Source organism: Colias croceus, chromosome 4 (genome assembly GCF_905220415.1).
Source record: "Colias croceus chromosome 4, ilColCroc2.1".
Classification (NCBI taxonomy): Eukaryota; Metazoa; Arthropoda; class Insecta; order Lepidoptera; family Pieridae; genus Colias; species Colias croceus.
Window position 1 is genome coordinate 1,139,335 of NC_059540.1, and position 16,393 is coordinate 1,155,727.

General features: G+C 35.9%; 1 protein-coding gene across 5 annotated transcripts in view; it reads left to right on the plus strand.

Moving 5' to 3' along the window:
- The window catches only part of LOC123691048 (disintegrin and metalloproteinase domain-containing protein 33), a 403,256-nt gene that overhangs the window by 369,810 nt on the left and 17,053 nt on the right, over nucleotides 1-16,393 (plus strand). For all 5 annotated transcript variants that reach the window (XM_045635246.1, XM_045635247.1, XM_045635248.1 and 2 more), the window contains 6 exons: nucleotides 1,760-1,908; nucleotides 3,977-4,161; nucleotides 11,021-11,188; nucleotides 12,589-12,893; nucleotides 13,401-13,520; nucleotides 16,076-16,253. In XM_045635246.1, coding sequence (XP_045491202.1) covers nucleotides 1,760-1,908; nucleotides 3,977-4,161; nucleotides 11,021-11,188; nucleotides 12,589-12,893; nucleotides 13,401-13,520; nucleotides 16,076-16,253 — 1,105 coding nt within the window. The remainder of the gene's footprint in view (nucleotides 1-1,759; nucleotides 1,909-3,976; nucleotides 4,162-11,020; nucleotides 11,189-12,588; nucleotides 12,894-13,400; nucleotides 13,521-16,075; nucleotides 16,254-16,393) is intronic.

Here is a 16,393-nt window from a genome sequence, read left to right on the forward strand (position 1 = left end):
GGACTATAATTTATTATCATAATGTATTTCATGATATTCTACGTCAAATGGATGAAAATGCAAACTACAAGATGCATATATATCTACGAATACGTACGAATGTACCATAGAGATATGAGCACACAGGAATCCTAACTTTTAACAAGCCTTAACGACGCGACGAGAGCTAAAAAGCGCCGCCATTTTTCACTCGAACCGCCCATAGACAAGCAACAGCGCAAAAGGAGCATAGATTTTAACAATCTCACAATACTATCGGCCATGGACGGATGTCCCGTCATAAATTAACCTGTCAGCGCTCAGACGGCGAGGCGTTCGGTGGCGAACATTCGTCCGAACGGTGCTCCGTGATTTATTCCCTGCTGTTTCTGTTTGTTATTTTGATTCCCGTCTCCTTCGTCCAGTAGGCACGCGCGCGTAAGTGTCCTGGGCGATAGAAAAAAAATAAATCTTTAGAAAATATCGTTTTAGATTTGATTTAGGAAATAACATACCACATCATGTTTATAAAATTGACAATTTATTTCTGAAATACAATTCTTTTTTATAAGCAAAACACGAAACATAAAAATAAAGCCAGGGCGATAACATCCGTGCCCTGGTATTGTCGGTTACAGGTGACATATGGACACATAACAAAGCAAACATGACCGAGCGTGAAAATATGACTAACATTGTGAATGTGACACTTTGTGTTCACGCTTCCAGAAACGTCCAGAAAAATCAAGTTAAAACATTTCGTTACATATTTTTATCTCTGCGAGCTCGTAAACAACGTGGGCTGCAATTAATTAAATGTTATTTATGAAAGTACCACAAGAGGGTTCATGAGCCTCTCTCGAATAAAACGTAGGCGTAAAATCTGAAAGCTTCGTTAGATATCTCTCGTCTCCAATTCAATCTGAGCGAGGCATACATTTTATATTAAATCACTCGAGCACACGATCTCGCTGAGATGTCATGTATACAATATGATAACATGAAAAAGATACGCAATATACTCTACCCTATGAATAGCTGAGCACTCCCGTACATAACGTCACTCACAATCTGTCAGTTGTTTTAGGAAACCTATTTTTTGTAACTATTGTGCGGTCGACGCAACCTAAATGTGTCAGTTTTTGTAGACAGAATAGCTGAGGTTGGATTAGGGTTAAGTGCTTACAAAGGGCAAAACAAGTGTATATTTTAAAAACGTTGATGTTTGTGGAAAGGCAATGTTATTGAATTTTTTATCGTTACCTTTGTGAATACAACGCGTCACAAATATGTCAATCATCGTTCTCTTGCAAACCTTATCTTTTGTACCAAATATTTTTTTTACAGGAAATTTCCTCATGAATTTAACAAAAGCTCTTAATATTTTAAATTTATTTATTAAAGATCTCTTTGATGGTATTTTCATCATGATATTCCAACTATTCCAAGCTTAATATTTTTATTATCCTGATAAATAATTTAATTCTGAATTTTTGTACTATGGAACTTCAAGAATTTATTACAGAGAATTTAAAAATCACAATCAACAGCATATGGTTCATATTGCATAAAAGCTGGAAACACTTTTAAGGTGGGACCACTTTTAAACCATTCTAGTTTAGACCTTCCCACGAGAAAGAAGTCTTTTTTTTTCTTTCGAAATTAAACTTGATAAAAATTGCTTTCACATAAGGAAATCTACACAACCTAAGCTACAGAATATACATATTAATTTAAATGAGTATTTAGTAAAATATTCTAAATCGTGATCCCTTTTCAGAGGCCAAATGTTCCCGGGCGGCGAGTCGGGTATATCAGTCCCGGATACGATGTGCACGCCCAAGTCAGTTGGTATCTCAGTGGACTACAATACGTACGAACCTCACATCCTCGCTGCTACTATGGCGCACATGATTGGACATAATATCGGTAATTAAATGAAAGAATTAATTAATTAATTCACAGCATTTATGTTTGTCAAAATAATGCTGGTGGAAACCGGCCTCGTGATAGATTTTTTGAATTCTTACAATTTTCCATTTATTTTTGAATGCTATAAAACTAAATATCAAGGCAATGATGGTGGTATCTCATCCTTGAAGTCGTCTTTTTAACTGTTATTTTATCCTGGTTTTTCTACTTTCTCAGTTTTTCATAATAATTTTATAAAATTATGGTCAGATCTGAGCAGACAATTTATCTCGTCATTTTTAGTCACAAATAAAAATATACATCTCATGAATATGTACATTGCTCTGATCGAATTCACTGATTGTGATTAATGTTAATATTATACCAAACAATGATTACCGCAAAAACAAAGTCAATAAATTGTATTGTAGTACATTAATACCGCGAAGAATATTAAACCGCGAGCCAGTCAAATAGTTTCCAAATTACCAAAAGTAAATAATGGATCTGATAAACTGATAATCTGATTTAAATCTGGCATTAAATTGACAAAGCAATATCTAAATTAGATTTCGATATTGATGTTCCATCCATACTAATAATATTATAAATGCGAATGTAACTCTGTCTGTCTGTCTATTACTCAATCACGCCTTAACTACTGAACCAATTTGCATGAAATTTGGTATAGAGATATTTCGATACCCGAGAAAGGACATAGGATAGGTTTTATCCCGGAAATCCCACGGGAACGGGGACTATGCGGGTTTTTCTTTGACTGCGCGGGCGATGCCGCGGGTGGAAAGCTAGTTTTGTAATAAAACCGTTGTGAATACAGAATTTCGTGTTTATTACCGTTGTATTGAACTGAGATGAAAGGATGATCTTGATTAAAGATTTTCGAGCTTATTGAAGCTCTCCTAGAAAAATGATTAAAGCCACAGATTATAATACTCGTGCTGGCTTCAGGTTTTCCATTTACTTGTTTAACTTTTCTTCATGATACACCTAGATAACACACAATGAGAGTAAGCCGCGTCTAATTTCTCATTTAAATCGATAACCTGGAAAAAATATTTTTTTATAAACTTTGTTCGGAAAAAAATCTATGAAAATGAATAGAAAGCACAAAATAAGGCATTTTTAAACCTCTATAATTGTTTTTGTCTTAATAAATTTAATTTAATCATCATCAAAATCATTAAATCAAAAAATAAATCAGAGATATGCTCATATTACTATAAAGCTAATGTACGTGCCATGCCTTAACTTATATTTATGGACTACTAATATATAATGAAAAAAAGCTTAGATTAAATTTTAATTTAATTGCACGCTAGCATTTATACAAACATATCAACTCATCTTATTTTTAACGAAAGGAGCGTAAAGTTTAATTAGTATGCCGTATTAAGGCCGCCTTCTGTACTGTGTCTTCTTTTATCATAAGTTTTCTTTTTGCAAGTACAATAAAGTATTTAAAATAAATAAATAAAATAAAATCCAGATTACTCATTCTATAGTTAAATATAGAATATTTGGTCGAACATCTCCAATTAAATATTACTTGCAATAATCATCGGGATTTTCAACCTATTCAGCTTTTTCCATTTTATCGTCATAAAATGCAACGTTAATTACTTCTTTTACCCAATATCCACTCGATTCACCAATTCCAATAAGGAATAAAGATAAGAGCATCGATAATAATCAATAAAAAATTAAAAATAGCATAAATAAGTAACCATAGTATAAAATTAAAGCCAGATCTTCATATAACGGAAAGGTAAAACGTACTAGATTTTTACCCGAGGCTTCGTTCGTGTTTTCAAAGAAAAACCCGCATAGCTTTTCCTGTAGGATTTTCGGGATAAAAGTAGCCTGTCTTATTCTGGGTCATCAGCTACCTACATACCAAATTTCATTGTAATCGGTTCAGTAGTTTTTACGTATAAGTTTTTACGTATTTGCCCCGGGTGGGAATCGAACCTACGACCAGTGGCTTGGAAGACAGGGTCACTACCAACCAAGCCAACCGGCCAGTCAACATACTTACAAACATTTTAATATACGAACTTTTTCCCAGGTATGGGCCACGACGACGGCCGTGAACAGTGCTTCTGCCGCGACTGGCACGGCTGCATCATGGCGCAGTCGATAGTTGGCCTGGAGAATGTACAACCGTACAAATTCAGCGATTGTTCGAAAAATGACTATATTAATGAGCTCAGGATTGGACAAGGGCTGTGTCTGCTGAATAAACCTAATGAGGTATGAAAAGAGACTTGAAAGTTAGTAGTTATTTATAAGGATTTGGTGTGTTGGCGGCTAAATATATTAATGCTTTTGTGTATAAACCTAAATTACTGTAAAATTTTCTCACTGTAGGCTCTTGGGTCAAATGATTTAGGGAAATTAGAGGTTTAACTTGAACAATAGTGTGCTATAGTTTAATATACAATGTTTCATAAAATTGGAAATTAGGATAACCCCGTAAGTTAGATTACAAATTATTATTTTTCACCCATAACTTTATATTAAGTGGTATTTTTTTTCACCCATAACTTTATATTAAGTGGTATTTGTGTAAAATTCAGCTACGAATATTTCAACACAAATTCCATTTATCTCTATTTTATATTTCTATACTTAAAATTCATTATTTCTGTAGTTCACACTGAACATCCTTGCTAATTGTGTACAGTTTAAGAGGCAACACCTGAAACTGGAACCCATCTCGATTACATTTGACATTAGACTCATTAACAATTGCCCAAAACTCTAAACACCTTCAACTGGGAACTCCGGGACTTCCCAACTCTTTCGCCCTCCAACATTAACGCGGCAGTTAATTTCAATGCAAAATTTGTACGTAGAAAATTAATCAGGACGGCCGCATTGTTTGTCGGCAGTCTCTTACAAGGCTCTCCTTCAATAAAAGTTATGGTAATGCCGGCTGCCCGCGTTCAGAATTATCTCTTCGTTTGCGAATATATAATAACACGAGCGTCGGCCCAGAGTTTATTGGAATAAATTTACATATTACGGAATGATAATGCGGGCCACCACTCCGCTTCGATCCTCCACGTTTACATATTTATCGGCGGATGATTGTGACTGAGTTTTATTTCCTTCTATTGTAGTCGCCACTTGAACTTCCAACTAGAATGTTGTGTCATCGCGTTTATTTTTTTGCTCGATATATTTTCCGATGCAAATGGAATATATTTTCTTGTTTTTCGTTTGTTTGATGTGGTTCGCATTGAATGCGATAAACTTTAGGACTCGACGAAATCGAAATGTGCTAGAGCATAAGTTTTTTATTGTGTTCTAGAAACGAGCCAAGATATCAAATAGAATCATGTTGTATAAGATTTTTATCAATTTTTTTATGTTCGGCATACACTTAAATACTCTTTATTCGTGTTAAACAACTACCTACCCTGATGAGGTTCATATTAGATACATTTTCTTTTCATGTATTCCAATTTGTTGAAATTGTAACAGTAGTTTTAAAAGATACAAGATAAATAAACAAAGATTTCAAGCACTTATTTATTTCGTACTAATAAAGGATTTTCGTATAAATGAAGCAGTAAAACAACCCGATTATTTCCCCCATCGATCTCGTTTAACAATTCCACTGTTTTTCAAACAGTTCATTAACGAAAAGGCCAAAGATAAACATCTCGTTTTAACGTCAGTCGAAGGGCGATTTGCATGATGAGACTATTTTTAGAACAAAGAATGGCCCGAAAGCGGTAGTTAAATTTTAATGGGATTAATCTTTAACGAAAGCTCATTAGTAGAAAGCGGCTGAGAACCGAAATCGTTCTGTTAAATTCGAAATTAGCTCATTAGAGTTTAAAACAGCCGGCTTACGTATGATATACCAAATCCTACACGGAAATTAGAAAAGTGATCCAACATTTCGCGTTGGTTCGCTGCCTTCAAATATGTGCATAGCAAATGGTTGATACATATTCATTTTACATGTTTTATTTATGATATAAGGCAGCGTATGGGAGATTGGACACCCTTAACGTGGCTTTCACCATAGATGAGGATCGGGATATATTTCATATAAAATATCTCTTCCATTAACTGGTACAAAACATCGTAGAAGCCAAACTGAAACTGAAACTTTCATTCGCTTAGCTAGAATTCGTTAAAAACCCTTCCAATCTCTATTGATTAATGTGAGCCATTTGCGCATCCCAAAAGTGGCCAGTATTCTGAAATATATTTTCAATAAAGTCGATCCTTTCTTGCAATTTCAACGTTAATAGATTGCTGATGAATAACAGCTCCCATTTTCAAGTTTCCCTCAATTCAAATTAATTGTCGAGCAGTGGTTGCGGCCTGAAAGAAGCGAAGTCTGACACTCGACTAGATCGGTGTTTATTTATTTATTAAGGCTAAGTTCATATGACCGCGCGGAGCCGCGCGGATCTTTCGACCGCGCGGTACAAGATCGAAGTAAACAGCTAGTATTGTTTACATCACCGCGCGGTACCGCGCGGTACCGCGCGTCGCGCTCCGACCCGCGCGCTGGTTCTTGAACCGCGAGAAACCGCGCGGCACCGCGCGTTTCAAGTTCTACAAACTTGTACCGACCTGTTCAGTTGATCCGCGCGTGTTGAGACGGATAGTCGCATAGATTGCAGAAAATATGATCACCGACGAAGACGACATATCTATCGATTTGCTTATCGACGAGATTGAAAAAAGAGAAGCTATCTGGAATATCAACTCCAAGGAATATTCGAATAAAATAATAAAAAGAAGATCTTGGGAAGAATTAGTTTTAATTTTCTGCAATAATAATGATTCTGAAGAAAAAAAGAAAAACTTGGGTAAGTTACAATCGTACGCACCTTTAAAGTAAAACCGTTATGAAATCTCATACAGTCCACTCCACAACAATAGATCTCTGTTTACATTATGACACGTGATTTACGAAAGTAATTTTTTTTCATTTACAGTATTATTTATTTTGATTTATATTATTATAGTAACACCAGTAACACTTTACCATAAATTGAAACACTTTTCCTTTTCTGTAACATACAGCCGTGTTTATCCAAATAGGTAATAACACTGTTACTTTAAACTTCCGTTATGACTCTTCTACGAACATGTTCCTTCTTATTGATATAGACACAATATTGTATTTCGCGAGCCGATCATAACTCGGTTTAGTAGGTAACGCTTTAATTTACCGCTAGATGGCGTAAAATACAATATTTTACAAAAATGACAAGTTTATGTTGTAGTTTACGTATATTTTACATAGATGGCATTGATAACTCAATTCATGAAAATTTTCGTTTAGTAACGGTTTTACTTTAAAGGTGCGGTATGTATAATATTATATAAGAGTTATATATATTTTTCTTGCCAATCTAATTTACCTTCACTTACAAAGTAATTCGTTAATTTAGTTCGAACATTATCTGCTTCATGAATTGGACGTCCAGTGTTAGTGGGATTTATGTCAGGTAATGGCGCTGGACAATTCATGTCCTCGGATTTTATACCATCTCTTGTCCTAACAAAGTTATGTAAAACACAAATGGCTTTGACGATATCATTGGCAAAATCTATCTTGACGTCTATTGGCCGGTGCAAAATTCGCCATTTGTTACACATTATTCCAAATGTGCATTCAACATACCTTCGTGCTAAAGAAAGACGGTAGTTAAATATTTTTTTTTCTTTTGACAACATTTTACCTCCATATGGTCTCATCAGATTTTTAGTCATACCGAAGGCTTCGTCAGCTACAATTACGTATGGTAATTTAAATGCATTGTTCTCATTATCGGTGATAGATCTGGGCTCAGGAATGTTTAACAAATTTTCTGATAGTTTTTTGTAAAATGACGTTTCCTTAAAAACACCCGAGTCACTGTCTTTTCCGTAAGCTCCAATGTCTACCCATATAAAGCAATAGTTAGAATCGCACAAAGCCATTAAAACTAACGAGAAAAAGTGTTTGTAATTGTAATACATTGATCCTGAGTGTGGTGGCTGAATTAAACGAACATGTTTGCCATCCAAAGCGCCAATACAATTTGGAAAATGGGCTTTATTGGCAAATTGTTTAGATATTTCTATCCACATATCTGTAGTTGGTGGGCTCATGACCATAGCTCTTAAGTTTCTCCATAAAACTTGGCACACTTGCTGAATTATAGCTGATAACGTAGATTTGCCAATTTTATAACCATACTGCAGCTCTGCTAATGAACAACCACTGGCTAAGTACCTGCAACATAAATATTTTTTTGTTGTTTTAGGATCATTTTTGCAGAAAAAGTGGAAAAATTTAAGAGATGCCTACGTTAAAGAATTTAAAAAAAATAAAAATTTGAAATCTGGTTCTGGAGCTTCAACAACTTCATATGGATATTTTAAAAGATTAGGATTCCTTAAACAAGTTGTCCAAAAAAAAGTAACTGATAATAGCCTTGACTTAGTGGAAACTTCAGAAAATGTTGATTCGAACAACGTTAAATCATCTTCAATTGAACATTTGCCCAGAAAGAAATATAAACTGAACCCAGCCGATGAGCATTTCGCAAATATTTTAGAAAGGAGTATAGATGCTCGTAATAAAAATGTAACAGAAAAAAAAGAAGAAGATGATGAAGATAAGTTATTTTGTCTTTCATTGGTTAAGGAAATAAAAAAAGTTTCCGAAAACCGGCGCTTGAAGTTGAAAATTGAAATGTATAATTTATTAGAGCGCTACCAATCCGCAGAAGCACAGTCATTTGGAGACATTAACTACCCGTCTACTTCATATAATTCACAACAGCAGCCAAGAAACTATTCAACTTCATTCAGAAGTCCTCAATATAGAGACTCGATGCAGTATTCTGATAGAGAAGCTTCATCACAATATGGTTATACAACTAGTTCCTACACTTCACCTCCCACAAATTTTTCACAAGTAACATCACCCGGGTCATACGAAGATTCTCAAGAACTGGATTTATTCAATAATAATAATTAAAATATAATTTGCTGGAAAGTCTCATTTCTTAAATTATCTATTTGATTTCTCGTTTTAAAGATTTTTGTTTAGTGGTTGTTTCTTTTAAGTAATAAAGAATTAACTTACCGTAATGTTACTATGAGTTTTTCTTTTGGTGATATGCAATATCTAATAGCATCTTCACTGGGTTTTAAATCGTTCTCAACACAATCATATAAAAAATCAAAAGATGCAACAGACATCCTGAAGTAGTTAAAAAATTTTTCTTCATGTAGTCTCAGGTCGGGATATAAAGTAATGTACAGGCTTGAAGAAAGTCTTTCACTTAAAATGGGATGCACCCAGTATCGTCTTTGTCTTCTTCTGCGACGTCTCAGCCTTCGGTATAAAATCCATAAGCAAATTGCCTCCTCCACGTCCATTCTTAAGCAATGTTGATGCCAGACTGCCGCGCATACATTTGCCGTCATGTGAATGCTCTTACCGCGCGGCTCCGCGCGGCTCCGCGCGGCTCCGTGCGGTCATATGAACTTAGCCTAAATGACAGCTTGAATATAATTGATTGTGTTTCGAGTTTCGTTTATTTGAGATAAAATGTTTGTCAAGAAAGACGTTCGGTTTTAGTTTATAGGATATCTAGAAAATTGTAGAAATCTTTATTAGTGTTTGTTACCGTCAAATAGTTCAATGAACGGGTTTACACTTCTAGAAATATTTTTGTTGTTGATATTAAATCCCGCTTAGTGTGCCTAAGCACAAGCTACAAAATAAATGATATTTTCATATTATCAACTGCTGGGTACCTAAAATTATCGGCGACGAGTAATGTGGCTCGGTCAAGGAAAGCGCGTGTGCTTGCATTATCCTCGGATGAACTACGTACACGTAGACCAAGCTGCGTGGACCCACCTATATAGATATACCTACAGAGCCTTTACCTTTAATATTCAAATTCAAATTCGTTTTATTCAATCAAACTTAACCTAACCTTGGGCCTTAGCCAAACGGCAAAACGCCAAGGAATAGAATACGCTATCGATAGAAATTGACATAAGCGTATGATGTTTTGCATAAGGATTCGGTCACCCTACCAACGACAACGACGACCACGAACAAAATTTTCATCCAGTCGCAATTAAATAAAATTGTGCAAAACACAATTAAAAATGAAATTTAAGAATTTCCTGTCGTATTGGTGTTTGGAAAAAAAAATTTTTGAGATCAATGGATAAACAAACAGGTTTTTCATAGAAACGGTGGCTCCTAGAAAAAAATGTATTTAACCTTTTTTATAGATAATTAGATTATATACAATTTTGGTTCAGGTGATTGTATGATAAACTTACCGTCTCGGCGAAAATCGCAAAAAACCCTATTTCTTTTTATTAATTGACCTCGAATTTTTTTATTCCTGAGTACCAGAATGACGGGAGATTTTAATATTGATTTTGAACAAATTTCGGCAAGATTGGAACTTTGGTCGTGGTCGTCTGCGTCGTTGGTAGTGTGATCGAACCATTACCAAAATGTCATGAGCTTATGTCAATAATTAGCGTTAGCAGTTTCTATTCCATGGCGTTACGTACGTTTGTCTAAGGCCCCTTAGAGCTAAATACATTAGGTGTTGTACATATTATGTTTAGTGATAGGTATGTATCAATCATCGGTTCGAGACTGGCATCTTTGCTAGGTTACCGAGAAGGTAACCTGTATTAAAGATGACAGTTCCTTCCCCATATAATGTATATAATATGAAAAAAAAACATCTCAGGTGGTCATCACAATAATTAAGTCAACGAATTTGTTTTTTTAAATTGGGACATAGATAATATAAAAGAAATTAACTAATAGGTATCTTAAGTTACTTATGAACATGAAAGGAGTCGAGTGATTATGTGTGGTATAAGTTAGTGTATGTGCGTGTGTGTATTGAGTATGTTTGTGTCTGCGTATGTGTAAGTGAGTGTGTGTGTGTGTGTGTTTGAGTGGATGTAGATGTGTATGCATATAAAAGACTGTATATATATATTATTTGTTGTTTTCTATTATCTAAACATTGAATGTTGCCCTTACACATGTGTGAGTTTTCCAATATGTGTTTTGTCTTATACCATCTACTACCACCAGCTGGTAGTCCACCGTCAATGCGGCAACGGCCGGCTCGACGAGGGCGAGGAGTGCGACTGCGGCACGATCGCCGAGTGCCAGAACCTGAACCCGTGCTGCGACCCGTTTACGTGCCGCCTCACCAAGGAGGCGCAGTGCGCGGCCGGTGACTGCTGCGATCGATGCCAGGTATACTGCCACCATTGTTCTGGTATCCTAGTACTTTTTACACAGGGTGGAGAGGTATCTTTGAATATTGCCAAAGAAGTTTCACCTCTGACACGTGTGCTCGGCACAGACGCATTTTTCATACAGGTTTTGTATGCCCTGGAGGAAAACTTGAAATACTGGAGATAGCAAATTTTACTGAAAGGAAATATTCTTTTATTTTTAATTTTGAGATTGTCGATAATTCACTTACAATGCCCGAGAATCCTGCGACCCGTTCACGTGCCACCTCAACAAGGAGGCGCAGTGCGCGACCGGCGAATGCTGCGATCGATGCCAGGTATACTGCCACCACATTCCTGATATCCTAGTACTTTTTTTATATAGGGCGGAGAATTTTGGAGGAAAAGTACGTGGAATACTGGAGATAGCAAATTTTACTGAAAGGAAATTCCTTATTTTTAAAACGAAATAAGACTGCATTTGAGATTGTCGATAATTCACTTACAATGCCCGAGAATCCTGCAACCCATCCACGTGCCGCCTCACCAAGGAGGCGCAGTGCACCGGCGACTGCTGCGATCAATGTCATGTATACTGCCACCACTGTTCTGATATTCTGGTACTTTTTTTATACAGGGTAGAAATTTAGCAGACCATGAAGAAAAATTGGCCAGATGCTGCCTCTATTATGATAATTTAGCATTTTTTATACTAGATGGATGTGATGGTTTTGATTAGGAAAAAACTTCTTGAAATATTGGAGATATTTTTAATAGAAATAAAACTGTGGTCAAAGATTTTCCAAAATTCACTTCGTATCCTATCGTTGTATACTTCTATGACAATGCTGATATCGTAATTTTTTGTTAATCTGTATTAGAACCAAAACAAAAAAAATGTGTATTAATTTTCAAATAAACATACGCTGTGTAATTAAAACTGCTACATTTTGTGCCTCTGTATGTGTACACTTCTAATTTATACTGATTCCAATGCGGCGAACCGACCTTTACGAAACAGCAATTCCCAATGTATCAATTCAACCTTAATTAACGAACATTGTTCAACGGACATTACCATTCCATTCACTGGCCGTTTTGTTTCAAATCTATTTTAAAACTAACCCTTTAAAGGGTTTTAATTCCACTGCGTTCAATTTGGACTTCTTCCTTTCAGGGTTGTAATTTATTTACATTTATAACGTCAAGCTTAAACTGCAATTCATTCAGCTAGATTTCTTTTAGAAGTGCCTTTGAATCGTTAAAATACATAAAAATCATTTACAACCGGTTTGGAAGGCATTTTGTAGAGAAAAGTAATAAGCCGGCAAGAAACCATTCCATAATTTTGTGTTTCTCTAAAACTTTCTAGATTAAATGACCCGAAAAAAACCTTCTAACTTCCACATTTCTTGCTAGCTAAAACCGCGTGGCGTTGTCTGCCGGGATTCAACCAACGAGTGTGATCTGGAAGAAACTTGCACTGGGCTATCTGGAGCTTGTCCAGCAGACGCATACAAGAAGAATGGGGAAGCTTGTGAGGGGGGCAAGGGGTATTGCTTCGCGGGACAATGCCCCACATTGTCCCTGCAGTGTGAGAAGATCTGGGGCCCGGGGACCATTGGGGCGGATAAAGAGTGCTTTGAACAGTTCAACTCGAAGGGTGCGGTTACTGGACATTGTGGGAAGGACGCTAATGGGAATTTCATCAAGTGTGATATGGAGTGAGTGGTTTTATGTACCATATTGACATTAATTAATATTAGTTATGAAGAATAATTTTATTTAGTTTATGACAATATTCCTAATTCTATACATTTTACATTTTATTTAACAACATTCAAAGAACCGGAATTCGAAATATTATCAATATTTATCATCATCATTCGATCCAACACATAACATCTCTAAATCATTCTAGAACACTCCACTTCTCAATTATTATCGATAGTTCAAAATGTAGAATCCATTGACTATTACAGAACAATTGCTCAAACAGAACCCAACATTCCAATCACCTAATTAAAAAATCACAACATTCCATCGAACAAACATATCAAAACGTTCTAGAAACGTCCAGAACCTCCTAGAACATTCCAGAACATTATAACAACCATATCCAACCTTTCTACAATGTTCTAGAATCTTCAAAAAAATTCTCGAACCTTCTAGAACATTCTAGAACCTTCCAGAACATTCCAGAACGTTCTAGAACATTCCCCATATTACAGGAACGTGCGTTGCGGCTCGCTGCAGTGCCAGCTCGGCAACCGGTACCCGATCGTGCCCGGTATGGACGAGTACTACACACGGACTGTGATTACTATCAAGGGCAATGAGTATGATTGCAAGTGAGTTATTTATTTATTTATTAAGATTCAGTATGATTACAAATGAGTGGTTTATTTATTTATTTGGATTCTACAGCTTTAGAGTAAATTGTATTTTCTAATAATATTATGTTTATAGAAAATTAAGAATCAGTTAAGATTTCAGAACAAGTTACTTACAGCTAGTGTGTGTGAATGAGAGAGTATGTGTGACTAGCACAGACATATTATATTAAGTAGACAACGCAAGTACCGCGATCTGTATGAAAACCAAGCGTGTCATATTTTTTGTACTGACCTTGACGCGTTATGACGTCACGAGCGCTTTTTAGTGATGGAAATTTCATTTTAAGCTAAATCGATTAGGGACGCCACTCGCGCGGCGATTCTAGTATAGGAGTACGATGATAGACTTTTCAATGAGAGGTTGTGTGCACGAGCGCAAAAACGAATTGGAGGAAATTTGGGTGCTGATCTTCGCGTGATCTTCATAAATTCTCTATATTTTCAAGTAAGTTTACCTACGCTATTATAATTCGTACACTAATATTAAAACACCTTACGTATTCCGTGGTTTTCCTTGTTAGTAGGTAGTTCACAAACCAGATCTATGTCTAAGAGGTAGTCAAATAAATGAATCGTAATCGATTACAAAATCGATTCAAGACTAGAATTTATTAAATATTATATTATAATTAGATAATATTTCCCATATTATTTATTATAAGTAGGTACTTATCTTTTTTGTTGTAGAATATGGACGAGTCTAACTCAAACAAAAAGAACAATTTTTAGAAACTAAACGAAAAGTTCGATGTTCGTGTTCGATTACAAAATCGATTAGAATCGAGAACTGTTGCATCGAATGAACATCACTAAACACAAAATTGGACAGAAAAATGAGAACAGAAAAATGAGAAGACGCTATTCATTGCATATTATCATACGACGCCATCTTTACCGTGCCAAGTAAAAGCCGCAATGTATTCCGAATCATTCCGTATGATTTCGTATCCATGTTTGTCACGATCGTTTTCCACAAATATTCTTTAATTGATTTTAAAATAAATAGTGCATATTCTGATTAGAAAATTACTTACCGGTGGAAAGAAACATCTCCGACAACTCGGCCACTCATAACTGTGGAGTTTCTACAGTTTATTACTGCGCTATTCGGCATTTTACTCTATTCCGTTTCACGTCTTTCCTTGGCGAACTGCAAGCGCGGACTGAGTGTAGGTAAGCGTCAAGCAAGCGTTTTATGCTTAGTTTGGACACGGGAAGTACATACACTCGCGTAGTCTATCTTAATGTATGTCTGTGGTGACTAGGTAGTCGACCTGGATTCGTCTTCGTTTTACCTGCTGTTTATTTTTTTGATGGCTATTACATTGAAATGTTTGATGCCAGAAATATGTCAGTTATACTAATATACCTACTAATAACAGTATAAATACGCTTTTGCATTTGTGATTTGTGACGTAATTCAGTTACATACAAAAGATTTTATTTTGATTAGACCATTTATTTCTAGATATTTTCTACTAGAAACACTTTTTCACTTGTAAGATTTTCCATAGCACAACAACTTCTTAGTAACGTAATTCCAGTACTTGAAACTATATAACATTGTACCTAAACAATATATAAATGTCTGAGAACAGGCGTTTGACGTCAATTCGTAGAAATTTTCTCGCAATTATTAAGACCTCACTTTGTAGAAACGTTTGTACATTTCGCTCTTTACAAGAAAACATAGCAATAACTATTTACTGAATAAATTCATTATAATATAAATTCTCTTTTCTTTTTATTCTGTACTTTCTGGTATTTTATAAATTCCTTGTTTCTAGACACTTGTCTAGAAACAAGGAATGTCTAGTTGCGCAAACACGCCCAAATTGTTAAGGGCAATGGAAATTGGTACCACCATGATTGTAAACCACCATTGCACCACTGTTATGAAACAACAGGTGTTTTAAAACTGTACAGAGAGCGGTCATAAGACCTGGGTCTGGGAACGCTTTTAAAAGACCGTTTTTCACGGATTAACATAGGCCTCTTCAAATGATCGCCGCTGAGTCCAGTCGATGGCTCATTCAAGCTTTTTTTATTATGTCAATAAATTCTTTTTTTTCTGTGCTGTCAATTGTGGGTAGTCGTCACTCCATTGCAATAATAATAATAATCATCATCATCATCTGCCCCTACACGTTCCCCTTGGGTCATTCTATGTTATATCCACTGGGCAAGAGCCTCTCCAAGCCGCTTCCACAAATCGCGGCCCTTTCACAAGAAAAACCAGTTATTTGTAAATTGGTGAAGTTCATCCCGCCATCGTTAATAATAATCACTACATAGTATAAAACAAAGTCGCTTTCTCTATCCCTATGTCCCTTTTTATGCTTAAATATTTAAAACTACGCAATGGATTTTGATGCGGTTTTTTTTTAATAGATAGAGTGATTCAAGAGGAAGGTATATAATTCATTAGGTTTTATACAAAGCGAGCGAAGCCGCGGGTGGGAAGCTAGTAATGAATAAAGGGCTTTTTTATTTTATTTTACAATTCGCAGGGCAACAACGGGTCTCCCAGAGCACGCGGAAGTTGGCCCATTGGGTCTAGTGCGGGACGGCACGCCGTGCGGCGACAACCTCGTGTGCGTCAACCAGACCTGCACGTCCATCTTCCCATACATCGACCACACTAAGTGCCCCACGGACCATAATAACCACGAGTGTTCGGCGAGAGGGGTGAGTGCTCAAACACTAATTTAAACTCAAACTTGAGAAACTCAAAAAAAAAGACAAATTTCAAAGTCGAACTCATAAGTCACACTCGAGTTCAAAAAACACTAATTCAAACTCAAACTTGAGAAACTCAAAAGTAAAAC